This window comes from Rhipicephalus sanguineus, chromosome 7 (assembly GCF_013339695.2).
Source record: "Rhipicephalus sanguineus isolate Rsan-2018 chromosome 7, BIME_Rsan_1.4, whole genome shotgun sequence".
NCBI classification, from domain to species: domain Eukaryota; kingdom Metazoa; phylum Arthropoda; class Arachnida; order Ixodida; family Ixodidae; genus Rhipicephalus; species Rhipicephalus sanguineus.
This window is the reverse complement of record NC_051182.1, coordinates 105,127,932-105,155,796: the sequence shown is the minus strand read 5'-3', so window position 1 is coordinate 105,155,796 and position 27,865 is coordinate 105,127,932. Positions and strand designations below refer to the sequence as shown.

At 46.6% G+C, this 27,865-nt stretch overlaps 1 protein-coding gene across 4 annotated transcripts; it reads right to left on the bottom strand.

Annotated features, from left to right (window-relative positions):
- LOC119399697 (josephin-1) lies at positions 1-27,544 on the bottom strand. 4 transcript variants are annotated; one of them, XM_037666521.2, is made up of 6 exons: positions 27,448-27,544; positions 17,985-18,104; positions 11,735-11,870; positions 6,556-6,681; positions 4,928-5,108; positions 1-2,466 (listed from the first exon to the last, which is right to left on the bottom strand). In XM_037666521.2, the coding sequence occupies exons 2-6, from the start codon at positions 18,061-18,063 to the stop codon at positions 2,272-2,274; spliced, it is 717 nt and encodes a 238-aa protein (XP_037522449.1). In that variant the 5' UTR covers positions 18,064-18,104; positions 27,448-27,544; the 3' UTR covers positions 1-2,271. The 4 variants fall into 4 exon arrangements, with proteins under 4 accessions (XP_037522449.1, XP_037522450.1, XP_049273776.1 ...); XM_037666522.2 differs by having other exon boundaries at positions 17,985-18,101; positions 27,448-27,526; XM_049417819.1 differs by having other exon boundaries at positions 11,738-11,870; positions 17,985-18,101; positions 27,448-27,515.
- Positions 27,545-27,865: the final 321 nt, after the last annotated feature.

Below are 27,865 nucleotides of genomic sequence, written 5' to 3'. Positions count from 1 at the left end.
CAAATTTTTATGATGGAACTGATATTGTACAGAAAGAAATAAAAAAAAGGAAAAGGAAATTAAGATTATTTTTATTACTGTCATGGCAAGCATCTTTGCAACCATCTCAAGAATGGCCTTGAAAAAATAAACTTGGATCTGTGTTCGGCTGTGGTTACACTACAAGCCAGAAAAAAGGGTCGGTTGTCACGATTTGCTAGTTTGAGGAGTATTCGACGTATCGAAGAATGCAGCATCTCACTACAACCTTAAAAAAAAAAAAGAAAACCAAACTGCCAGCAACTGCCGACACCTATGCAATCGCCACATGGCTTTGCTACCACTATGGCACACAAGGCTGCTTGAAATCACACACGGTATGATCCGGCACGTGAACTGATGTACAGTACTCGCGAATTGAAATGGGACAATTTAGGGCTAACGCACATACTTTCCTTTCCACAGTCTTCAGTTTGGGTCACATCGGCGTAATTTCGACTCGAACGCGTAGATCAGAGACAATATTTAGAGACCAGATTCATTGCAACATGACGTGGTTATCTCGAGCAATTGCGTATACCAGTTGTTATACTAAAAAACTTTGATGTCGCGTTTGAATCTGTGAGTATTGTACGTACGACTTGTCGTAGTGGCAGCCGCATCCAACAACTGCCCCACGAGTTCCACTAGTCGAATCACGACATCTCAAATGCTGTAGTGTACATTTCTTCCTGCATTACCATCAGTTAGTGTGAATGAATGCACTGCGATATACGAGACATTCCTACTCCCCTGTAAGAGCATTACGAGTAATAATGCTTGACATAACGAAAGTGTTCGCGTACCCAGCATGGCTTAAAGCAGCTTTGCAGACATGCAAGAGGGCAAAGGCTTAATAACGAAGAACTTGACTTTCGTTAACAGAGCTTTCAAGATCCAAAGTGTATGTACAAGAGAAGAACAGGTGCTTATTTCCAAAAACCTTAAGATTTCTTTACGGTTATATTATTTACATATATTTTGTTCTTATCGTAACCTCCAGACTCTTCACCCGTAACGGTTTGGGTGACAGAAACAAGTCTGGATTTCGGTTTTGCACCGACTTACGCGAATGACTGAACAGCGCAAAGTGAATGCTGTCTGCAACATGGACGTAATAAGACACGGGAACACTTCGTGCGATTGACTTGCCTTACAGAGTGGCAGCTGCTAAAAACCCTTTGGGCTTTGTAATCGCGATTAAGGCCAGCCTCCTGAACACATCAAATCGACAAAAAACGGCAGTTTTCAAACATTGATTCGCTCTCTCTCGCGCTAGCAGTGAATGATGCTGGTTAAAAACATAAAAAAGAAAGAATGAATCACAAAGTTGATGGCACAATGAAGTGTTAAAAGGGTTCCCTGATGCATGCGTAATAAGGTCTGTGCAAAAACATCTGTTCGAACCGAGCTCCACTCCACGAATCGAAAAGTACCAGCTTATGGCTATTATGCTCCGGGAATCTGTGCGTGCCGGTTACTCGCAGCAGGTTGACAAAATGAGGCGGCTTCGGCAATGCCTACGATCCTAGCCGTGAAAGACGAGCTAGGGGCAACTGATAAAAGAGATTCGTTGCTGCAACGCATGCAGAGGCACCGCTAAAGATCTTTTTTGTTCATTTGATTGGCGCCTTTGCGTGCCGTGGCTCTGGGGGAATGCCAGCATTAAACACTGTCTGCTAACGTCGTTCGTTAGCGGGCGACTCCTCGAAACCACGAGGAACGTTACTCGACTGCCGCTGTGCCACCGGTAGAGAAAGCAAAAGCAAGGCAAAAAGCACAGACAGCTTCACTGGGCAGGCACGTTAAGTGTAGGACTTGTGAAACAGCTGCTTTGCACTGATGCATGTGTAAAAAGCAGAAAGTCGTCGCCTTCCTTGGGATTGGGGGGCGGGGGGGATGAGAACACCGGATGAAGCTCACTTCGGCAAGCTGGAGGGGCGCTCCTGAGGGGTGCGTCCCCCTGCGTATTTTGTCACGGCTGGCAGGCAATTAAACAGTTTGCCACCTCGCACGCGGTGGCATGATCCCTGCTACCAGACAACACCGGATGCTGGCAGCAGACACACGTAGCAGACGACGACACGCTGTAGTCACGTCCCGCAGAATTGGGGGGCATCACGCCGAAGGAAAGCGGGTGTCTCGAGTGCCTCTTCTGTTTCTCCCGCTTTCCGTCTGTCTCACAGATCCAGGCGATTTCTGTTGGGCACACACGGGTCCCGCCGCCGCTGCGATCGGTCGGCGATGTCACTTCTACCGCAAGTTCGTCCGCGACGTGTGTTCGCGCGTTGGCGCCACGCTCTGCTGCGACGGCTGCCTCGGAGGTGTCCCCCTGGACGTCTCGATGTAGCAGCCCTTGACCCTGCCAATGTCCTGCGTGACCACGATGAAGATCTCCCGGTCCTTGCACTTGATCTGCTCCCGCAGGTACTGAAGCAGTTCTTGAGACTGCATGGAGAAGACGTGACGAAGGAGCTTCAGAGGTGGCTAGATATGGTACCATAAGTGTGCCAATATTAAATACCCTTGAGTTATACCTGCCAAAACCAAAATGCAGTTGGACCCGGATATATCGAATCTGAAGGGGATCACAAAAGAGTACTATGTATGGGCAATTCAATATATAAAATATTTTATATATTGAAGATATTTCAAAGGGGTTTTAAAAGTGTTCGATATACACAATAATTCACTATATTTGGCTTCGATATATGCAGGTTTGACAGTGCAAGATAGATAATGTTGCGGCGGATTTCAGGTCTTGACCAGCCGGGGTTCTTTAACGCACACCTAAAGCCAAGTACATGGGAGCTTTCACGTTTTGCTTCCACAGCAATGCAGTTGAATCCACTCATAACGATCCCAGATATAACGATCTATCAGTTATAACGACCATATTTCAGTGCACGTACGACTTTCCTATGCTACCCATTGAAATTGTGTCCAATATAGCGAACACTTTTCAAAGCTTCCTACTTTTACCATGAACACTTCAGACACAGTCGTGGTAAAAATATGGCGCATACGAAGCGAAAAAAAAAGTTAAGACAGGGCTTGTAAAGCATGAGAGAGGCGTGCGCTCGCGCGTGCCCAGCTCCAGTTTGCACGCAACTAAGACACCCTACATGGGCGAGCACCGCACGCTGATTTCGAACGCTGCAAGAGAGGTCGCTCACTTTCCAGGCGTTTCTCTTCAGTGGCTGAATGGCAGTGAGGAATGAAGAAAAAAGAAATAAGAGGCAGCATGAAGCCTTGCGGTCATCTATCGTACGGGTACCTTTTCTGGCGCCGTTCTCTGCAGATACGACCACGTATGATGAACTTATGCCTTGGAACGCAAGAAGTCATAAAATGCAAGAAGCGATGACCGCGATAACTTTTCGGCGCATGAAAGTGCACTGTGTCAACGCCACAATGTGCCACAAAATGTTTTTCATCTTTTCGGTCAGAGACCGGTCGATCAATGATTACGACTTCCGCGCCATTGTGGCGATGCCTTCACAGATAAGCATCACTAGAGAGCGAAAGCGACGTGACGGCCGGTGATAAACGTGCCATAATGACTTATTGCCGGCCACCTAATCACGGTCATCTGCAGCTATCTGCGCGGCTGCACATGCGGTGTAAACTGTTCGGATTGACGGTGGTACGAGCAGTACAAGCGCGCGATGCTGCTGTTCGCAAGTTCGCCGCCGCCTTGCTGTGCGAGGTAAAGTGCACATCGCTTTGTGGAAACGAAAGTAGCTCGCTGGTGTTGAGCGGTACGGGCACCGACAGGCACGGGCACCGCGAAACGTTGATGCACTTACAGCGAGCGTGTACTGCATGTTTTATTAGGCGACAACACAAGCGCGCCGTGGCTCGGGGCGCAGGACCATCAGAGCATCGCGGAGACTGAGAGTGCGTGTTACTTGCAAAATGCTTGTCTTTGTCACGTTGAACGAACAGGTTACTCGCCACACCTGTGCACGGTCCGAAGGGAAGCGGGCATGAAGAACACACAAATACGCGTAATACAGCAAGCAGCATGGCAGTGATGGCGTGAGCCGTGTAGGTGACGCGCTGCACGCAACTAGACAGGGATGATCGGCTCCACGTGGCGGTACCGCGGTTCAGTAAAACGGTGTCAGTTCGCAGCAAAGGCGGTTCAATTGATTCGTGCACGCAGCAGGCATCGGACGAAAAGGCTTAACTTGTCACCGTAGATGTTGTTACCACTTTTCAATAAAAATGTTCAGAAAAAAAAAAGCGGCTTGGTCGCTAAATGCACGTTTTTGAAGGCGAGCCCATTGAGAACGAACTACTGATAAAACGACCATTTCTTGCGGCACTTTCGAGTTCATTATAAATGGGTTTGACTGTAGTTCCTATGGCTGCAAATCAAACCAACGCGCTCGTGCTTAGCAGAGCAACACACCAGCTGCAAAGCTGCCATGCAGGGCGACTTGCATCTCACGACGAACAGCACTTTCAAGCTGCCAGGCCCACGCAGCCGTTGGGGCTTATAAGCTATGAAATCATGAGAATTACTGTTTTACTGAAATTTTGCTCACAACAAACATGAGGGCTGCAGATTCCTCCAACAAATAGAGGTACTAATTTGGTATAGTAAGCATTCATTTTGGTTTTCGGTTAATTCAACATCTTTTCTGGGCTTGTAAAATGTAGTTTCATAGAACTGCAAGTAGTTTTGTAATATCATGTCACTGTCATACCGTGGCCATTAACTCCCATATAAACGTCACCCGAGAGTACCATGAAAGACTACTTTTCCTTTGGTACTTTTCAACTCAAAGAAATGTAGTGTGATGTGTACAACCCTTAAGCGTCATCGAAATAATAATATTCGGTCTTATCAAACAATGTGATTAATTGAGCCACCTAAAGAAACAAAGGCGGGGCCACTCACCTTGCCGATGACGGCTGGTGCCTCGAGCTTCGAGTCGAGGTTGTAGAAAGTGCCGTTGACCTCGCGCACGGCAATCCAGTGCTTCCGGCTGAGGGGAAACTGGAGGAAGCCGAACTTCATCTCGCTCGGCACATTCAGGATGAAGCCCACAATTTTGCTCAGGTCAATGCACGACGGATCCCTGCCGAACGCACTGCCGATTAACACAGCGATCGGGAACGTACAGCAGTGACAGGAAGTAGCAGCGTTGCAACACAAGATTTCGAAGCCAAAATTGCTGACGATTACACATCAGCACATTTATGAATGTTTTTTCTTCTTTGTGAATGTAAACAGGGACAGTAGCAGCAAGCAGGTCACTATAGCCAACACAGAGAAGCCAGGTCTCGTTTCGACAACACACATCTCGGAACAATACGGTACGAGCTCGTTAATTCACACGTCATTAGAGAGTTTTAGTTTAGCGCGCGCAACGGCCTTGCGCACGCAACGGGTGAGAGAGAGCAAGACTGCGCATGCGCTTAACCTAAGAGAGATGCGTGCGTTTGCGCGCGCAAGAGATGCGCACGCTAGATCTCGGCGCTTACGTTGCGCCCGCTACGGCCGTTGCGTACCTTACGGGCGCTTCTCTCGCGAGATCTCGACCGGTCGAGACAAGCAAAATGGCTGCGTCCGACAGCAGCACATGCGGCACGGCTAGCACGGCGGTCATGGCAGCGAATAAATACCGTGTCCATTTCGGAATTGCCCTCGATTTGGAGCTCCTTGCCTACGTGAGTAGCTTGAATCCGTTCGCGGACCCAGTGCAGTGGACAGTGATCGCTGCAAAGATGTAGGAGATATTCGATGTCGTCGAAACTGCAGTCGCCCTTCAAAAGCCACCGCTCTCGGAAGGCATTTTTCCTCCCTCGCTGCTGCTCGCCTCGTAGAAGTCGTACCAACCGTCACCGTTCACCACCGATCACCTCAACAAAATTTGCGCCATCGTAAAGTCTTGCCTTGTCTCGTGCCTTGACTTGTGTCAACTATGATCGGATATTGTAGTTTATTTCTTAGCCACTAGATGGCGCAGCAAAACACGCCGAGACGAAGGCACTGACGCCTAGACGCAGTCCACGTTTCGGTTGTTGCGTACGGTAAACTAAAAATGTAGGAGACAGCCTCAACTCTAACGCGCGCAGCGCGCAGGCCGTTGCGTACGTACAGGTTTGCGCGCGCTAAACTAAAACTCTCTATTAACTGGAATTTTCCGATATTTCGAACAAGGGTGGCATGGTCCGACCAAGCTCTATACAACTCCATGTATTAAAGAGCTCATCGATTTGCAGACAAATTGGACCCACCATGGATAATCTGAACTGTGCACCGCCATACACTAGTGGTCATGAATGCATGTTACTAGCAGAACTAAAACAGGGACATAGTAAGATGCACACAGGACGACCGCTAGTAATATTGCAACGCGAGTATTCAAGTCAGAACCAACTAGCCCGAATTTCAGCCTTAACTAGTGGTCACTTTTCCCGCCAAAAGACAAGTGGCTATCGCTAAGTGTCCCCCCTTAACGATAACTTTCCCTGTGCTGCCAAAACTGCAGAAGCCATCGGTAATACGGAAACAGTACGCACTTTCGCTTGTCGAACCAGATGGCCTCGTATCCGCGGAGCTGTAGGGCGGACATGATGACGTTGACATCGTAGTTTCCCAGGCCTAGCATGCTCTTGTGCGGGTTCACGAGGTGGTCGGGCGACAGGCTGCGCAGTGGGACAGGAAAGAAAGGGAGAGGAAAAAAAAAAGAAAAGCAGGCCGCAAAGGACCGCCTCAATGCATCACCTTTGCAGTTGAAACATCGGGTAGCTAGTTATCAGATGACATGCTTACAGCGGTGAATACAACACTGATTGAAGTGTGATCGTAGAACTCATACAGGACCCAAAATATCCGTACTTTTTCACCTCGACTTGGCCGTCGACTAAATTTTTCGTAAGCGTGTTACCTGAATAGAAAAGCTTTCATCAAAGCCTCGGATGAAACTGCTACCTGTGGCCTGTGTGGTTGCAGAGGAACTTTGAAAACAGCCCGTTTCTAAGCCACAGACAAGCAATTCCTAGCCCTTCTAGGTTACAAGCACACGCAGGAACTTTGGTTTTAGAACATTTTCTTGAGCCCTAAGCATCAATAAGATGAGTGGAACACACCAAAAATATTTTTTTTTTCGGTACAGCTGATCCCATCCACATACAGGCTTCACACACGAATTCAACAAGACACACTAATTTGTTGATCTGAACTATAGAACATGACATGTCCTCAAATGAATTCTGTAATCAGCAAGTGTGGGGCACACTGAATTTAATGTCCTCTTCCATTCTGCCCTCCTGCATAAACCCTTAAGTATGCAAATTCAGTTTTTATGCCTCAACTGGCCCAAGTTAGTGCTATTACATATTGCATGACAAAATGTAGGAAAGACGGGGAATTTTAAGGGCTCAGTTTTTTCTTTGTTAGACACAATATTAATGAGAACTAAAAGACAATAATGCCAGGGAAAGTATATGGGGAAAGTATAGGTGGACAAAAAGATAACTTGGCGCCGGCCGGGACCAAACTTGCAACCTTCGAAGGTCGCAGTTCGGTCTCTGCCGACGGCAAGTTATCTTTTCATCCGTTTTACATTCTTCACATTTATATCATAATTACTACAAATAACATCCCCTATACTTTCCTTGGCATTATTGTCTGTTAGTTCTCATTAATAAAGAGAAAATGTTGGAATTCAGCCCACGAAAATGCATGCAGGGTGCAAGTTCCACCGCTGTGCCCATCATGCAAGCATGCACGTGCACACACACAAACACACAACACTGACACACAGCATATCCCTTTCTTAAAGGGCCCCGCACCGTGCCTTAACAGATTGGATTCTGGAGCCTCATGTGTGAAGACCACAATCTAATTATGAGGTACGCCATAGTGGTGCCTCATAATTAGTTTAACGTGTGCCTAAACCTAAGTACACAACTGTTATTGCATTTTGCCTACATCGAATGTGACCGCTGTGGCCAGGAATCAATTCGCGTCCTCAAGCTTAGAAGCACTACAACTTACCCGGTAAGCAACAATGGTGGGCAACTTATTTGTAACAAATTACATGTAGTACATTTTCTGGCAAGTCTGAAATTAGTCAATTGCTTTTTTAAAGACGATAGTCTTTCTTGGGGAACTTAAACGCAGAAATTTTGGTCTGTCTTTCTGTCTGTCTGTCTTTCTGTTTGTCGGCACGTCCCTCGTTTCAGCCACTCGGCCAAAGTTGAACCACTTGCCCAAGGGCCAGCCGTCTTGAACTGGTACAGCTGTTCATACTTGTGAACGTTGTCGATCAAAAAGTAAATATCATGCATATCTGAGGTGCAACATCCCTAGGTAAGTATTAGGTGGCGTGTTCCTTTAATAGAAAATGCATGCACACGTAATTCTAAGGACCCTAGTTTCTTAAGCTGCGCTGAAAATGCATAAGAATGGAAGCTTGAGCGAGTTGGTATGCGTTCATCTTTGTTGAAACAGCGCTCACTAGACGACGACGAAGTAAAAGAAGGCACAGGACAGGCGCTGCCTGTCCTGTGCCTTTTTTTGCTTGGTAACGCTAAGCCTAACTAATTTGCTTTCCAAATATACGGACACTTGAGATGCATGTTTGCCGTCACTGCTACAGTATCATGTTCCGCATGAAGTCCGAATCGATAACACCAACATCGCCCCGCATGTTGTATGTTCTATGTGCATATGAAAGCTTGCGAAGCTGCAGACAGGCGCAGCTCAAGCAGAGATGAAACATGCTGGCCGGCTCTATCGGTAGAAGGAGCGTGAAGGGGTGCCGCCAGTGAGGGGGCTGCGTCGCTCAGGCAGCAACTGCGAACTTCAATCAAAAGGGTGTGGAAGCACATGTGCCTGCGCATGTTATCTCAACTAAGACTAGCAGCTTACACTCTTGTATTTGCTGTGTCCTCACTGCTTACTTTTTGTTTAATCAACAAACAGTGTGAAAGCCACTTTGCTCCATAGAGTGGCTGCGTTCCCAAGGGAATGCCAGCATTTTGTAGTTATGCCAGATCAGATCGTAATGGAGTTAGCTGTTGGCCTTACTTTATATAAGGTTCCAATTCATTGCTACCACACTCACTGCTTCACCTTTGCAGTGAAACTGGCTTCTTTTAAAGGTATTTAATTACATGCAGCTGGTCATTTACTGACGAGACGGTGCGCGTAACAGGCGATGCAGTTTCAAGCGTTTAAATTTAGCAGGAGCTACAGCGGAATGTCTGCATTCGTACCACAAGCAACCTTGTGGCTGTGCATGCTTGGACAGACAAACACGACCAAGCGCTCCGTACTTCTTTGGCTTCACATTCCACCAGATGCTGCATGACTCATACAACCGCTGCTATGGCCACTTCTCCTTTCACTGGCCTTACCAGGAGCAGGTTTCTCTGGGAAGGGTGTGAGCCCCAGGAGCTGTAAAGCGGTAATGCTTCCTAAAGGACCCATATGCAGGCATTGTGCCCATGTAGCCACAACCCTGTGCGCATTGCATTTGTACACGTAATAGAATCCTGTTTTTCCTACCGCTTCTCCCCTACACAGTACTCAGTGCACGCCTATACACTCCGTTCACTGCGACTGGCGCGCCACCACGCGGCCGTCAGAGAAGGCAGTCGTTGAGAGCCCGAGCAGAAGCGAACGCTTTCCCGCGCCCGCTAGCACGCAGTTGTAGGTGTTCTGTAACGCAGTCATGAACTGCTGCGTCGTCGGTTGTACCAACAGGTACACGTCGTGCCCTGCGGGAACGACGTTTCACCCTTTCTCAACTCGTCCGTGCATTATTGGGCAGCGGCAAAAGTGGATCACGGCTGTGCGACGAAAAAAGTTAGCTTGGTTCCCGCTCCCTCTGCCGTCTCGCGTTCTGCGGTTTTGTTTTTCTTGTGCCGCTAGGATCAGTACATTTCAGCCATGACGGAACAAACTTGGAGCCCTCTCGGCACTCGAAGACATGCAGTGCACATTTCGTTGGGGGTGTGCCGTCCAAGGATGTGTCGTCCCCGTCGTACGTGCCAACGATATTTCCTGACGGGCATCGCAAGCCGTCCGTGCTTGCAGAAGATAAGTTGATAGTCGTTCGTGTCGTCGTATGTGTGTCTTCTACGTCCCGTGCTTTACGTTCGCGCTGTTCCTGCAATCATGATTTTAGTACTGGCGGAAGCGCAGCTTTTCAATTACAGATGCGCTAACTGGGAGTCGATCCCCTTCCCCCGAGATGTTGAGGGACAAAAATGTCAGGTGGTCGCGGCTCTTCGGATAGATCCTAGGATTAAAGCAGAAAGACTACGGCTGGGGTAGCCCTACGGCGCTCGAAAGCTTCGAGAGGCCGTGGTCCCGAAAATGTTAAAATGAATAAAAAACAAAAAAACAGTGGTAAACACAGGACACAGTGCGAGGAAACGACAGGACACTCACTGTGTCCTGTGTTTACCGCTGATTTTTTATCGATTTTGACAATGTACCAACTAGCCCAGTCCAACGCCTTGGTACCGAAAATGTTTGCGCACCTCTGCGCTAGGGCGTAGCTTGGGTTACACCAGAGTTTGCGCAAATTATAAAAACGTGGTGAGCTTGCGCAGACGAGAGAGCCAAGTGCGCAAGCACTTTAAGTGGTTGATAGTTGTAGTAAACAGCTGACCCTGTTATCATTCGGCGTTGACGAAACAAAGTGTGCAGCATGTAGACAAATGTGCACACGGAACTAAAATCGAGGCTATTTATTTTCATCTTAGATCTGGCCGTCGTTGCAGTTTTCTGCGAACGCTGTTGCGACGGAAGCGCAATGTTTGTTTCGGAAAGAAGCAAAAACAACGGAAGAGGTTGTAGCGAATGAGGTAGACTGATGGTGGCCGATCGTGACCGTGTCGTCGTCGGCGCCACATCACTTGAAGCGAAAGACGAAGCGGGGCCGATCGTAACACGTTTATTTCTCGCCCGCACCTCAAGCTCTTGGCATGAGCCGCGCGAGCGGCGAGGTAGAAACGTACATGATGAGCGATGATGATGCTGCAATAAGGTCGTTGCTATGCGCGACAATTTCAAGCAAAATACTTGGTGGCTGCGAATCGACATGACACGAAGCCACCAACAAATAACCACGCCGCCCGGCCACTCGCCGAAGTTTCCACGGCGAGTGGCCGTGGATAATTCTAAAGTTCTGAGCATTTTGCAAGTACACGGGTAGTGGGCATGCACCAATAATATTCTAAGCATGGAAGAATGACAGCTTGCCTCGATAGCTATGGAGTAAGCCTCTTGTGGGACGCACGCCTGACGCACGCATTTAGCCGTCAGTACTGACGACGCCGTAGCAAAGCGTTCACTCACGTCAAAAACGTGGCTGCTCTCGTGCAGGTTTTCCCCTTTTTTAATGGTGGCATCGCGGAAGAACGATCCCACTACGATATCTTTAAATCCAGCCCGAAGCACTAACGCGCCAGCGACGGGCGCTTGCGCCGCCATAGCTGTCAAAGCAATGAGGCACTGTTGTCTGCTAAGGCTCTCAACGTGGCACGCTCGCCGCACCGCAAGTGGCGCTGCGTGCGTCTTTCAAGGCGCCCTCTATAGGTCCCGAACGGAGTGTATACGTTTCCAATGCAAGCTAGTGAGGGGCCCCTTAAGGTCACTGCGCATGCACTGGATGCGACAGAGAGGAAGGCGGGTGCGGGAGGGTTTGTCTGTCGAACTAGGAGTGCGGTGGGCGTCACGCACAACCTGTGGCAGATGTCGTCGAGCGAGCCCTTGGTGAAGGCCTGGCCGTCCTGGAACAGGTTGTTGAGCGCGTGCAGGGCGCACAGCTCCTTCACCTGCCGCTCGTGGTACACGTGCCCCGCACCTGCTGCTCCACCTGCGGTGCGAACACAGATGCTGCAGACGTTGGACGACCTTATACACTCAAACCTCGATATAACAAATTATTGCTTATAACGAAGTAAATAAAGAATAGTCTTGTCATAGCTACAGTGTTACAAATAAAGTTTATAACGAATTTTCGGATATAACCAAGTTATTTTCGTGGCAGATGTGACTGTTATAATGAGGTTTGAGTGTACGACTACGAACGAGTGCGAAAGAGAAAATGCGGTGGAATGTTTTCTGTCCAAATCCTTACTCGTGCCATCCATATTTTTTTTTTCTTCATCTAACCATAGGACGTCTTCTGGCTGAAAGTTTTGAGAGCCATTCTATAAACCAATGGACACAACGCGCGTGATTGAATGGCATTCACATGCGCAGTGCTATGGCAGATTGCTTTTTTCCCCCCTTAAAGCCTATGTAGGGAAAATCCACTGACGCCAAGCCACACTTCATGGTTAAATGAGCATGGGGTACCTGCACCCTGAATTAATTTTTTTTTTAAATTGAAAAGCATGTTATACAGGCTTATGTAGATTAAGTGTGGCAAATTTCAAAATTTAACTCATTTTACCACTTCTAACTTGCACCCTACTACTATTTTAATCCTCGTACTACTCGAAATCGATTAGAAATTATTCCATTTGCTTTGACTTTCCTTCGAAAAAAGAAGTCATATTCGCACAAGCCTACTGCGTGTGATAACAAAACATGTTCAATATTTCTTTCAGCTATTTGGAGATGTTATGCAGTCTACAAAGCCAGTGGGACTTGGGCATCTGAATAACAGAGATACGCAGGACGATTAATTTTTACATGCAATATTTAAATGCCCAGATGCACTCCTACTGCATTTACAGATATATATAAACATTTATAGACAATTTGTATTTAGATAATAATATAATAATAATATCTGGGGTTTAACGTCCCAAAACCAAGCTATGATTATGAGAGACGCTGTAGTGGAGGGCTCCGGAAATTTCGACCACCTGGGGTTCTTTAACGTGCACCTAAATCTAAGTACACGGGCCTCAAACATTCTCGCCTCCATCGAAAATGCAGCCGCCGCGGCCGGGATTCGATCCCGCAACCTTCGGGTCAGCAGTCGAGCGCCATAACCACTAGACCACCGTGGCGGGGCAATTTGTATTTAGACAAATTTCTATTTATAATTTGTTGTGCATGTGATGCGGGCCCTGCAGTCTGTGGAAACATATGGTGTTTCGTTGGAACCCCAAAATAGATTTTAACATGTTAGCAGAGAAAATTCAAAAGCAAGGTGCCGTATTGGTGGCAGAAAAGTTTGCAAGCAAACTTTTCCCACAGAGCGAAGCGTTATCCACAGAGCGAAGCTAGACTTGAAAAAAAAAGTTTCTAAAAAGTTTGTAACTGCAAGCAAAAAAGTAAGAGTAACTTTTACAATGGCTAAAAGACAACTTTTTACAAGCTACTGTGGTAGCACTACCGTTTTACAGGTGCAACTGAGGCACATTTGTAACGGCTATTTTACCTTACTAGTTGCACATCATTTCAGTTTAACATTATTTCAACCATAGTTTGATTATTTTGGATTAACGCGTATGTGCTACCTCACTGCACATACGCATGAATACACACATAAAATTCCAAAGACTGGCCATCAAGACGTTAATTCCTCAAAATGCTCACATACACAGTGGGACAAACTGCGGCCCCCAACACTGTGGCTACATAGAATATGTGATGGAGCTAAAGAGACGTCGCGCACTAGTTTGCTCATGGCGTTGTGTGATATGTTGCTCTCTAATGCACATTTATGTATAGTGTACATTTCCTTACCGTGTTTACGCAGTTACTGGCACTGCAATCACCCCTTTGTGACCATTATGTGAGGCTAATTAGCAGTGTAATGAATGAAAACTGAGCACATGAATTAAGCCGTTAGGTCTTGTTTTTCAGATAGCCCTACAGTGTTTTCCATTTGTCTTGCTGATCATAGCAAAGCCTGAACCAAACTTGTATAGTGGTGATGCAACTAATTTCCTTGCTATCACATGTGGGAGAAAGTATTGGTTGATGTTGCATAAGGCCATGCAGCATGTGTGCTCCATGCACTAGTAACCAAAGAGGACTACCGCTTCTTGGGGATGTGAGGGTACGCCATGGCAGCCAAGAAAACTTCAAATTCAATGAAATTCTGGAACTTTTCACATCCCAAAAATAAAATACGGTTATGAGGCATGCCACACTGTGGGACTCCGGATTGATCTTCACCACCTGGGGTTCTTTTATATGCACCTGAAGCCAAGTACACGGGTGTTGTTGCATTTCGCCGCTGCCACTGCACAGCGATGCTACCGAGGACTTCTGATTTGGAGCAATTTTTGGAGCAGCAAAATTTTCATTTTGGAGCACCTTGGAGCAGCAGAAAGTTCCAACTTGGAGCACTTTGGAGCAGCTAATTTTCCATATTGGAGGACTCTGGAGCATCTAATTTCACATCCTGGGGTACACTGGAGAAGCAAGTTTCATTTACATTCAAGCACCTGAATAATTATTATGGGGCTCTTATGAAGAGCTAGAAAAATTTCTATGCATAGCATATCTCATGTAGAAAATAATCTCAGGAGCACTCCATATTTCACTCGGTAATGCCAAAATAGGGACTTCCTGCACTTGAGTGTTCTCGAATAACCTATTCAGCGATTTTTTTTTTCGTAAATAGCAAACAAACAAAATACTGGATACGGAACATTCTACTTTATGACATAATACTCCAAATACATCTACGTAATTATCATCACAAGTGATATACAAAGGCCGTGACATACAACAGTGCCTCAATGCTAAAGATTCTCACTGTTGCCAACGCATTCCCCTAAGACGACTCATAGACAAAGGTTAGGCTCTTTTTCTCCTCGATCGATTGCATTGCTGGGCGCCACATGACATCACTTATCTGAGCTCAGAAAGCCAACTTCCTCTTCCCTCTCTCTCTGACTCCTCTCTGTGCTGAACATTCTCGCAGTGCTTCCAGACTATCGCTTGCGCATGCGCCGGGTTGCCTGGAAGACGGAGACCGGCTTTAAGCCGACCATCCGTGAAAGTGTCCGCATCCGTGAAAGCATCCGTGAAAGTGTCGCAAACTTCGTTTTTCTTTTACAGCGAAGCGGCGCACCGCTAGGACATTCCCTAGTGCCCTCTAGAGTGCAGTGCAAAAAATAATGTGTATTGAACACTAACAGCCGGGCCGTTAACAACCTGGCCTAACGTACCAAACTGGCATCCACCATTTCGTATCTGTGCTGTGCGCTAAAGAGCTTCGCTGGTCGTCCAGCTTGCAGAGTGAAATGGCGCCTCGTTTTTGAACAGTGAAGCTGTTTAAGCTATCGGTAACTTGTGCTCCGTCGTGGAAAACTCCTCAGGTGGGTATGCGCCCGACAGGAATTGGGCAAGCTCCACTACCGAGTACAGCAAGTGCGAGCATTAAACAAAAAGTCTGCTCAGCGAAGTGGAGCATGTGAAACACGTGAAAGAGAGAGAGAGAGAAAGAAAGAAAGAGAGAAAATGCAGAAAAATAAAGGGAATAGACAAAAAAAGATAGAAAGACAGAAAAAGACATAGAAAGAGAGAGAAGAAAACAACAAGACAAGAAAAAGAGATAGAAAAAACAATGAGCAAGACTGAAAGAAACACAGAAAGAAACCGATCCAAAAAGGAGATAAAAGAAACAGAAAGAGAAAGAAAGGAGAAGAAATAAAAAAAAAAAGATAAACAAGGAAGGCCATCCAGGTGCACTCTTCCTTCAGGCCTGGCACCACTGGTGCGAAGCTGCCATATTTTTTTTTCCTTTTATTGCGATAGCAATTATGTGCACACTCTCGACGGGTTTTTGGCGTCACCGTTGCCGCCATTTTCACTATAAAGTCCAAACTGATAGCATCACCCCGCGCACGATAACGCCTACCCGCGCATCGTTGTTCTACCCGCATGTAAAAGCTCGCAAGCGCCGGCGACGAACGCGGCTGAAGCGGAGATGAAATGAGCCGGGCGTCTCCGTCGCACGGAGGCCACATACGATAACATCACCCCGTGTGCGATGCCTGCCGTCGATTGCTCATCAAGCAGAGAGGGAACGCTCCATGCGTCTTTCGTAAGGAACAAGAAGGGGCCGGGAGTGGAGGTGGGAGAGGGGTGTTGATGCGTCGCTCGAAGGGCACGGTCGTTGGCGCGCGTGTTATCTCGACAGGCATCAGGAGATGGGTCGTAAACATGCTGTGATCGCAACGTTTACTTCACGTGTAGACAACTGAAAGCTCGAAAACCACTTCAGTCCCTGAAGCGGCCGTACTCTCTTAAATCTGCCTTCTGTTGAGTTACGCGAGATCGGGTCCAAAAGAATTAGCTGCTACCCTTACTTCGTATAACAATACAATTTGTTGGTGTCGCATTCACTTCTTCGCCTTTAATAAAAACTAATTTTTTTTTAGCATCGGCTATTGACCCTGGAAAGCGAGGGGTGGACGTATAACATTGCGTAGCCGCTTCACAGTGGGCCTTCCGACGGCAGGGCCGTCGGCGACAGGCCCGTTACTGACAACTGCGCAAATTAAAAGAGTAGCGGCTGCTCCGACCAGGAGGCATTCTTTTATTAATGAGAGGACACTTGAATAAAAATCAAGCAAAATATTTGAATTGCAGTCCTAGCACTCACAAGCTCAAAACCGTGGAACAAAATTACGAAAAAGCTCCTCTGGATGAAGATCCACGGATAAAGTATATTTGATGAAGAGTGTCAACGCGTTCTCACCGTTCACGTGATCTTCCATTGACGTGAAGCACGGAAAATTCGACATTGCTCCATACATCTATTGCTAGTTTTCTTAAATATTATTCGGCGATGTCCAGAAACAGCAGTGACAAACATTCTAGCGGCACGCGTGTAGTTATTACTGAACATTGCTTCAATTACGAGCCGTGCGTCTCCTGAAACGAGCTATCAGCAGCGTTTCTGGAACAGACGACGTCCGCCGATGAATCGCCGCCACACATTCACGCTACCGAATGGCCTACGCGTCACGAGCTTCTGCGGAGGATGCATCTTGCCATCGAGCCCACTTGCACAACGGAAGCTGCGTCGGCACCGATCACAGCATCATGGATCGGGACGCTCGCGCGAGCGCTGTTTGTTCAACGAAAGAATCCTTGGTCCGTGGTTGCGACTTTGGCGGCCCCAAAATCAAGCTGCAAATGTTTTGACGCCCCGGCGGTGCGATTGTCGGTGATACCCACCCCGAAACCAGAGACTCTGGCGCAGTTTGGCGCAATTTACATTGATTTTATCAGGATGGCGCAGTAAATTCAATTTGGCGCACTTTGGCGCAGTTGACGCAGGAGTGGAATCACTGCACTGCAGCAAGATGTGTCCACTGTGGCCAGGAGTCAAACCTGACTCCTCAAGCTTGGCAACAGAAACACCTTAAGTCACTAAAGGGGTATTCACACGAGGGAGAAATCCGCGGGGGACACGGGGGGGATTGCGGATCACGTGACTGCGACGTCACGGATTAGCGAGTGGGCGCGACCCCCCGCGCATCCTCGGAGGACACGGGGACCTTTTCCCCGACAGGACAAACGATCCCCCGGAGGAGGGGGATGTAGCGAAATTTCCGGCTCTTGTTTCGCCACATTATTGCACTTGCTCCTGCAGAGAGCGGCAGTGGGTGTCCAGTCTGCAGCTGCACGGTCGTCTGCCGCTCGTCAAACGGGTGGTACGAGCCACCAGAGTGGTCTAGTAACATTGGTCTCCCCCTCCGTTCGCCTCGTCCGTGTGAGTGGGGGGCATTTGTGGAGACTTCTCCTCGGGATTTGTCTCCCGTCTGAATACCCCTTAACCTACCGTGCCGGGATGTCAAAAAACGCACAGAGACTACAAAATGCTAAGGTTTAGTTTTCTTCCGGCAAAGCCAGGCCGGCTGAGATAGCCGAACATTGTCTTAGTTTCAGCAATCATGACTCGCGAAAGACAGTTCTCTAGATAGAGCACGGTGTGTAGCACCTGTGCGACAAGCAGGCGGTCATGGCTTTCAAGAGTTACTGCAGGAAACCGTTTTGGGTGTCTCACCTGAGCCGCCCGCCGAGCCCAGTCCGGGTTTGTGGTCCTTGCGGATAAATCGGTCCACAAATTTCAGGCACTGGTACATGGGGACACCCTCCCTGCACAGGGGCCACACTGCTGCTGCTGCTGTCATCACCATCAGCACAGAAGGGGGGGCGGCAGCAATCAACATGAGAAACAAAAAAGAGAACACGGGGAGGTTAATTAGCAATAATATGGCTGAAACACAGTAATTAGGTGATTGGGGATTTACGAAAAACAACATACACTCACAGCAGCTACAGGGGCTAGTTGGTGTTGCATCTTGGAAATTCACGCTTTTTTTATCGACAAATGTATCAGCGCACCATCCATTAATCTTTCTTCAAGAGAAATCCACTTCATAGGAACAAACTAACTTTTGTCATGCGCATGCCCATTTGAATATTTTATCTTGCTTCGGGTTTTTGCGATGCTTTCACTTGGGTATACATATATGTGAGTAAAATGCCTTGAAATAAAACAGCTGTTAGTCTGCGCTCTGTGTTTGTGTGTACTCAGGCTGTCCTCGTACGATAAAAAAAAGCGCGAATTTCCAAGAACATACACTCAAATCTCGATATAACGAACGCGGATATAACAAATTATCGGTTATAACGAAGTTAATGAGGAATAGTCTTGCCATAGACACAGTGTTACAGATAAACGTTTATAACGAATTTTCTGATATAACGAAGTTATTTTCGTAGCAGATGACTTTGTTATAATGAGGTTTGAGTGTATAAATAAGCCATAGCAGCCAAGCTCAAGAAGGATAACACAAACAATGCTTGCATAAAAGTGTCTTTCACTAGCTTGGGCATTGCAAATAAACGAGCGTGGTGTGTGAAACGCTTATACTGCATCACAACCTAAGAGGAAACGACCACTATGCTGACAGCCATCGCTGTCCCTCCCACAGAAATTCGCATAAGTGCTCCAACCAATAGTGCTTACTCATTTTCGTGATAAACGCTCCTTGAGTGTTTCAGATAGTTGGCTTTCCCATAGAACCCACGTTTGTGTCGCTGGTTTTAGGTCAGGAACTTGAATGTCCTAGTAAAGCCCCCAAGGATTCCGACATCACTGTCCAGCCAAACGTAATGTTTTAGGTAATAACGACCAACCTTTATCTCTTAATATGCCCAGTATCTACATTAGCTGAGAAAAAGTACTAACGATTAGAGTGGAAACCGGCTAGCATGACTGTCTTTCACAGACAAAGGGCAGGCGCACCATGGTTTTGTGGGCGGAGCGGACATTTTATCTTAGGCTGCAAGTGAGTATAGTGACAATTGTGTCTGTAAAGCATGAACTGGCTGTGTGACATAAGAATGGCTGAAATATCAAACGAAAGACCGCAAACCCTTCCTTTCAAGGAAGCACATGGGCTTGAGGGGAAGCGCGAAAGAGAAGAAAGCTACGGTGATTTGGAGCTAGCCCTTGTACAGTAAAGACGTCTCCGAGTTCTATGACCGCGGGTCCTCCTTTATTATTACCCCCCACAATAGGAACTACAGTAAACCCTCGGTGATACGATCACGGCTCGTACGAATTTCGGGGTCATGCGAATTTTTCTGTGGTCCCGGCCAAGGCCCATTAGCCTGCAATGTATTGGGGTACGGTTGTTGCGAACCGATTTGCACCCCGCGACGTTTGATACGAACGAACGCTAGCGCGCAGGTACGAACAGGTGCTGCCCGCGCTGTCGCGGAAGACGTGGCAGTCACGCGCGTGCGCGGGTATGCGCGCTACGCGACCATCAATTGTGCCTTGTTGCCTCAGGGATAGTGCGCGCGAATCTTAGAGGCCTTTAGGCGCCTTCGAGTTTAGATTACAGATGACGTTGACGACGCGCTTTTCTTCCGATGCGTTGACGCGCGCTCCTATGCTCGAGGCAACAGTAACACGTGCCTGCCACGTCAATGCAAGCCATGTCCTCGCAATCAGACGTTCTATATGAAACAAGACTGAAACTTAGGCTGCGGGTCGGTCATGAAGTCTCATTAAAGGTGGACGAAGACCCCACGAGATGAAGCGGACGGTCTGGGCGAAGGAGCTTGTCCTCTATCGGTCGTGTGCAAAGCGCTTCTTAAGTCACTTTCGCCGCAGTACTTTAGTGTTATGCAGAAAAGCGTCGTAAGATTAGAAAGGGGCTATTAGCGGTCACGGGGCACAATTAACACATCTGGTCTGGTTCATTAATTGCACACGCGCGCATGCACCGTATATTTACGAATACAAGTATGATCGTTGACGTCTAAAAATCTTTAGTCACAATCACTCAGAGCTGTTCATGACGTCGCTGCGGCACTGTGAAACACTGAATAAAAACGTATGCCAACTTTCTTTCGTCGCATACTAATTTTCCATGTTTTCTGGTGATACGAATTTCGGATGATACGAATATTTTTGGTAATCCCGCGATATTCGTATCACCGAGGTTTTACTGTACTCTTAACGGTGCCGACTACAGCATGTGACTTGAATTCGCCATCCAGTGCAGAGTGTGGAATGCCAAATGAGTAGTGAAGAGATATAGAGAGAGCGAAAAATTCTGCCAGAGCCGACACACTGATGGGCCCACTGAGTATTTGGAGGAAGCACAATGCTATGCCTTCCGCCAACATTGGTGCACCCAATGCAGTTACTTACATGGTAAACATTTTGCAATTCCTTATGAAGCCAAGCAAAGTATACGAGGCCATAAATGTAAATTTTTAACCCTTTCAGATGCCACTCACGAAGAACTGTCTGTAAATGCGTCAAATCGGTACAACATTCTTTCAAGGCACTCGATATTCTATTGGAACAAAAATAATGTCATAACGTGTTAATTTATGTGTGTTATAGTAATTCATTCAAATTCAATTTCTAATTAAATATCTATTTATTGTGAAGTCATTCATGCTCCGTTTTTTGCATTAATAGAATGAAATCTTACGCCAGAAATATAATGCAAATTCGTTTTCGTATGTTTATTTGAAGCAAAGAAAAATTATACTTTTGACGTGGCTCGTGGAAAGGGGCACTTCGAATGACTCGTCGAACAGTGCACTGCCTTCAGCAAACTGATCATGTATAACAGTACACTGCAAAATGAAGTTAAATGAAGACAAATTTATTATGCAGGAGGTTCATTTCATCCAAAACTCGATGTATCTTTATCTCTATTAGCCTCTAGTCGTTAAAAATGGCAAAAACAAGTGGTGTACACAATGTTGCACATAGCATATCAAAGGGTTAAACATTAAAGTGCAGCACTTCTGAGTAATTTTCACATATTTCACAACTATCATACTTCTATAAAAAAAAATCTACAAGTAACGCTTTCGTTGGCTTCATATGGCCATGTTTAAATTAAAAAAAAGAGGGGGGGGGGTGCCTTAATCCATTCCCCTTTTTTTCATTCACACAATATCTGGAAATTCACATAGGAGGCGCCCAACATTACAGTGGGCTCCAGGACTGGAATTACACCGATGCAGTCAAGGGAGTTTTAACGTTGTCTACACGCAGGCTGCTGCATGCAGGCTTGAGAGCAACGTCACCATTTGCATAGATCTCATATCAAAGAAAAGATTTGGCGAGAGAAAAAAATTTATGCCCACTGTTCTTTGGAACACTAAGTGTGTCAACACATTTGGCACTTACTTGCCATGCCTAATTTGCCATGCACGTGTGTCCTGCCAGACTTTTAAGCATTATGTAAAACAGTTGAAATATGGAAGCAATGTGGAAACAATATGAAAATATGAAAAGAAAAAGGAAACCAAATTCTGCTGACCTACTCATTCAGCATCTTGTAGATGCACTACGTCTGTAAGCGAATGATGATGCATTTTTAAACAATGGCCATCAACATCAAGTGATCCGAGTGTTCCCACAGAATCTGGCATTAAGCACACAAGGTCCACAATGACAAATGCTTCTGGAGCTAATGTCTGGACAAGGGCATCTGTTTATGAAACGAATGCCCTTGTCAAAACGCTGGTTCTATATGCGTTCCCCATGATATCACTGCTCACCACTTGAGGCCTCCATCTCCTTAGAGTGTCTTATTTGGAAAGTGGGCAACAGTTACGAAGGGTTGCACGAGATATCGGAATGCGCTCTTGTTACCTCGCCCGGACACTCGCTCTCTGTCGCCTCGTGCACAACAAACGGCCTACCACAAATGCGCATCTTTTCATGTTCCAAAAGCTTTCCCGATGCTCAGAAGATGCCGGTGGCAACAACTAAGCAACTTGCAACAGCGTAAGCAGGAAGCAGCGCCTAACAAAGAAACGAAAACGTGGCTTGCGAGAGTGATGGAACGCACGCTTTGATAACAAGAGCGCGCGAGATTGAGGCAGCAAACAAGCTGCGATAAACAAGAGGAACAAGGCGTTGTGCCCTATTTACGGTCGTGGCGTGTTGTTTGTGTCGCCTTGGCTATAATCAGCCTCCAAGTGCTTCCAGAAACGAGTGCGAAAATGCTGAGATGCGCTGACAAAATTGCAACGAATATAGACACAACATCTACACAATTACAGTAAAAGCTCGTCAATCCAGACGTCACGGGACCAGAAAAAATGTGCGAATTAACAGACTGCCAAATTATCGAAGGATCAAGAAAACAATAAAGAAGTGTCTATTACAACAATGTATTTTCATTTTCTTGACGAATACGTAAGTCCACTACTTATTTTACATAGGAGCAGTGTAAAAGCTGCACTTTTCGTCATTCGCGACTTTATTCAATATGTGACCGCGGGTCAAGACAACCCACGTGTTAAGCTCAAACGTGTTCTGAACCCATCCCTTATTACATACTGCCCACACCAACACTACCACATGCACGTGACGATAGTTTCACTAACAACGTGATCATAGATAGTGCCTACGCAGTTTGCGCGCGCTGAGTAAAATTGAAAACAAAACAAGTATGCCACAGCTGCTGAAGCCTTGGTCGCCATCAACACGATTGTGGATGGCGACCATGCCTTTCTGAAGGCCTGCGGCTGTTTCGGCTGTTTGAAAACGGAGTTTTCGCTCCATTGTGTAGCACATCCTTTTGCCCTTCGTGCTTGACGCGCTCAGTGAATCGGCCGAATTAAACAGGTTGTGGCCAAACATGACCGAACTAGTGAGAGTTTGATACCACTGAACAATACACATGCTTGCCGGGACCGGAGAATACGTCCGAATGATCAAATTTTCCAGATTAACGAGGCTCGAATTAACGAGCTTTTACTGTATTAAACACAATTATAGCAGAATGACTGCTAGATTGGCCTTGCACTAAAACAAAAATGAAGAGAAAAGACATGCATTCACGAGAATAATAATAATAATTGTTGGGGTTTTACATACCAAAACCATGATATGATTATGAGGAATGCGATAGTGGAGGGCTCCGGAAATTTTGACCATCTGGTTTTTTTTAACGTGCACCTAAATCGAAGTACACAGGCCTCAAGCATTTCGCCTCCATCTAAATGCTGCCGCCATGGCCCGTATTTGATCCCGCAACCTTCAAGTCCGCAGTCGAGCGCCATAACCACTAGACCACCATGGTGGGTAGCATTTGCGACACTGTAGCGCAGCAAAAATGACTAATAATTGCTGCAAGACAACCAGTCCACACAAGTGATCTGAAACTCATCACCTTCACAACGAGAATCTGTGACAAGGACGGATGGCGATAGGTTTCTGGCCGTGCTTCGCAGAAAAGTGTGCTACAATGCAAGGTTGCCTTTACAAACCAGATTAAAAACAACAACAACAAAAAAAAAACATGTCAACTGGAGTTGACCACAACCTCTGTTATCGAGGTGCCGCATTTGTTCTTAATTACAAGTCAGCTGACAGCACTTATCTGTGCAGCTCCCATCATTAATGAAACAGCTGCTACCAATCGAGTGCAGCAGTACCTGAGACTAAATGACATGAAACATTACCGGTAATTCAGTACTGTCTCCAACACCTTTGTGTTGGAGGAAGTACTGAATCACTTATACAGTACTGAATCACATCACTGATTTTTCCACAGCACTTTGTGGAAAGTTTGTTTTGTTGGAAGAGGATGCAGCTTGTTTTGAATGAGGAAGAATGCATTTTTTTTTTTAGCAAGGAAAAAAACGGCATGAGAGTGGACGTGGTCATGCAACAATGGTGTGGGTGATATGAGTGATAAGGATGATCAGATAACATTGTCCCCACCTCAGCCTACGTTGATAACAGCTTTTCTAGCCAAGACTACTCAATTTATGAGCCACAAATGTCGGCTGCCTATGCGTTACAATACATGCGACTGGTTTTAGTACTTAAGCTTTAGCAGCAGCTACTTATAACTAAACGACACAGTTCACTTCAGTGCATCTGGCATGTAACCAGGTGAAGCTGTCTGAATGCGAGGTGCAGTGCTGGCGTCTGGGTCAAGAATGTCGCAGGTGACCTAACATATGAATCTTCAACAACTGCCACCACCCCCATTCCATGTTAGTTAAGCATGAAAGCCTTAGTTTTCACTGTATGCCTATAAGCTTCAGGCCGGGACAGCACATTTGGCATGTCTCAACACTCGATTATAAGTAAGGATCCATGTTATCGGAGTTTATTTTTCTACAAATTCGGAAGCTATTTTTACCGGCGCACCAAAGCTGGTGCGTGGGGTAAAGTTTACATCGGCCAACCCGGCCGATGTATCGATGACCGCTCCGAACATGCCCTTTTGATAAAGACCGGAAGAAGGTCATATTGGCCGATAAAATCGGAGCTTACTGGATCAATCCGAATTGTCAAAAATTTTACCGGCTAGTGTTCATAGGACTTTTTTCGTGTTTATCCAAAGACATGAAGCCCTAATTATAACTTACGCATGTGTGCATTTTCACACTTATCTCCATGTCACATGGCTGCTTCACGAACAGTATGCCTATCACAACAGTTTCACATTTTAAGGAGACTGGTGTTTGCAAGAGCAACCGCTGCTTTCTTCAACTATGTTTTAGTGTGGGCGTTTCTCTCAACCCCAACGTCAACAGGAGAGGAGGAAATAATATGGTGCATAAGGTAAGAGCCAAAAGCTCCAGCTGTTTTGCTTCTACCAAGTCTTCACGAAAACATAGGAGTCCAGCTTGCAATCAACGTTACTGTGGTATCTAGTAGGCCCAAATCTGTGCTGTGTGGGGCATGCCATAGATTATTTTGACTAGCTAGATGTTCTTTTAAAGTAATAGTAATAATAATATAACTTCTGAGGCTGAGGTTTTACATCAAAAAACGATGATATGATTATGAGAGATGGCGCAGTGGAGGGCTCTTCCTTTAAAATGCGGCTAAATGTGAATGAATCGGCAGTTTCACATTTTGCATCCATCAAAAACCAAGGCTGGGAATCGAACACACAACCTTCATACTCGGTGACAGAACACCCGCGGCTACCGATCCATCATGCTGGTCACCTTGTGAAAAATGCAGCTACACTACAGTAAACACGAAAGGCATGGCAGCTGTGCCACTACGTACACTATCAAAGCAACACTTTTTAAAGCCTGCGAAGCTTTGCAAGGCAGCAAGCTTAACAGCATTGCAGGAGAGGTCTGGTCACAATTTTCCAACATGGCTAACTACTTTAATTACTGTGAAGATATATTTTTTTTTAATTGGAAAGGAGCAACATGATACATAAAAAAAAGCAAGCAAGTCTGCTTACCGCTGCAAGCAAAACATAGTGCCAACAGTTGCTACTGCGAAATGGACAAACACAACCAATCGCATTTACCTCGAGATACGATGCACACTACAGGCACATGCGTGACAATCACACGTGTGCATGACACATCAAGAAAAGCTGATCTGGCTTCGACGCAGCAAAAGGAGACTCCGAGAATCCCTGTCAACACTTCACGGCACACTTCTGTCACACAAAGGTGTTGACGAGGCTTCTTCAAACACTCGTCAACCACGTCGATTCTATACACGTGTCTTCAAGTGCTGGGAACACCCACGATTGTCAAACGCACGAAACAATGAGCCAGACGTGCTTCAGGTGCCACTAGGGGCTGCGTGGATGCATCTAACGTAGTTTCGCTATGCACTCTTGACTCAAGCAATGTGCCACACTGTACGATTTGGTCGAAACAATCCAACAAGCTGGCAGAAACCCAAAAGCCATAGATAATGGGTACATCGTGTAGATCAGATATTCAGCACCGAAACCACCGAGGCAATGCTTATAAGGCCATTGGAAAAGGCTGGCCTCCCTATCTAGTACGAAGCTCGCTTGCAAAACGTACAAATGAACCCAGTCACGGGCAGCAATTTCCGACGCGACATGCGAGGCCATCCCTAAGCAAACAGCTGCGCACGTTGCGGCGCTTACCTTTTAGCTTTTTTTTTTCTTTTTCGTTTATAGCCTCAAGTGCACGGGGTCTTGTCTATCAGAGGCAGTGAAGTTTCGCTTTGCGCGACAGAGGCCAGTCGCACTGACCGACGAATAACAACGAGGAAAATGTGTAACCGAAAATTTCCGAGGTGCAAAACATACAGAAAGGCATCGTCTCACCCGACGCAACTCAGCTCTTCGGGCGCGCTCAATACGCAAAATACGTACGGTACGCACCATATCAAGTCGCCAGCAGCTCGCGCTGTTCGCAACAGAAAACTTCGAAAAAAAAAAAAAAAACCCTGCCCACTTCAAGGCGATCTAGTCGCAAATACGCTTAACGAACTTCCCCCTTTGCCCAGCGGGTGAGAGGAGGGAGAGAAGAAAATTACAATCAGGTCGGCGTCGGCATTTCATATACGAGCTCGGCACCACGTAGTACTTACAGAAACCGTGTCAGGTCGGTCGGCATTTAGCTCGTTGCGGTTAGCTTCGGGTAAAGGCTCCTTATCTCACTGGAACGGCGGTTGTTTCTGGTGGATCAGGAGCTGGGACCCACCCCCACCGAGTTCAGAAAGAGTAAAAAAGGCTTGCACGACACGCCGCGGTTTTTTGCACGCTCCGGTAGCGATGTCCAGCGGCGGGCCGACTGGTGCGACAAGTTGACGTGATGCGTGCGACGAGGCGGTCATATCGTATTCGGATCACGTAGTTCGGTCGCCACCAACGAACGTCGCCAGAACCCGACTACCGGAGGCGAACCCCCGTCCTATGGGTCGCGGTAGCGCGCACACACACACGCATACGACGCACAGTGGACGGTGACAGGTTGGTGACGTAATGTAGTACTCAAACCAATGATTACACGGCATAAAAAGCTAGCGTTCGTGGTTCCGAGGGAACCACGAAAATGAAACCTCTTTTAGGCGACGCGGAGGCTTGGGTCATTGAACCACTGTACTTTATTTCCCCGTGCCTTAATGACGTAGCTTCGCACTCGGTGACAGTAGTGCGGCTGTCAAGTTCGTCTACGAACTACGACGCAGCTCGCGCGACAAGCGATAAGCGCGACGGGCTTACCTGAGCATGGAATCCGAGAAACATTGACGAGCAGCTATAATTTCTCACAACTACCAAACGCCATATTGACTCGCAGAAAAGTTGCGACACTGGCCACGAGAGGTCAGGTAAAATGCAACCGGAACCGAATATTATTTAAGTGATATGAAATTGTTTCTAACCTGGTGCACTTATAATGCATTTGCATTAAATTACACGACTTAAAATAATTGTTACCATAAGATGGCGGTGCTTAATGGAGAACGCTACGACACAAAAAATTTGGTTTCGGTTTCGTTATCGCTGTTGCTCCTGGAGAGCGTTGACTCAGCGGAGAGAAATAACTAGGAGACTCCCCAGAGAATTTAAAATGTAATTAAACAAAATAAAAAGCCTCACTTGCCTACCATCTTCACATATTGAAAGGAATATGGATTGT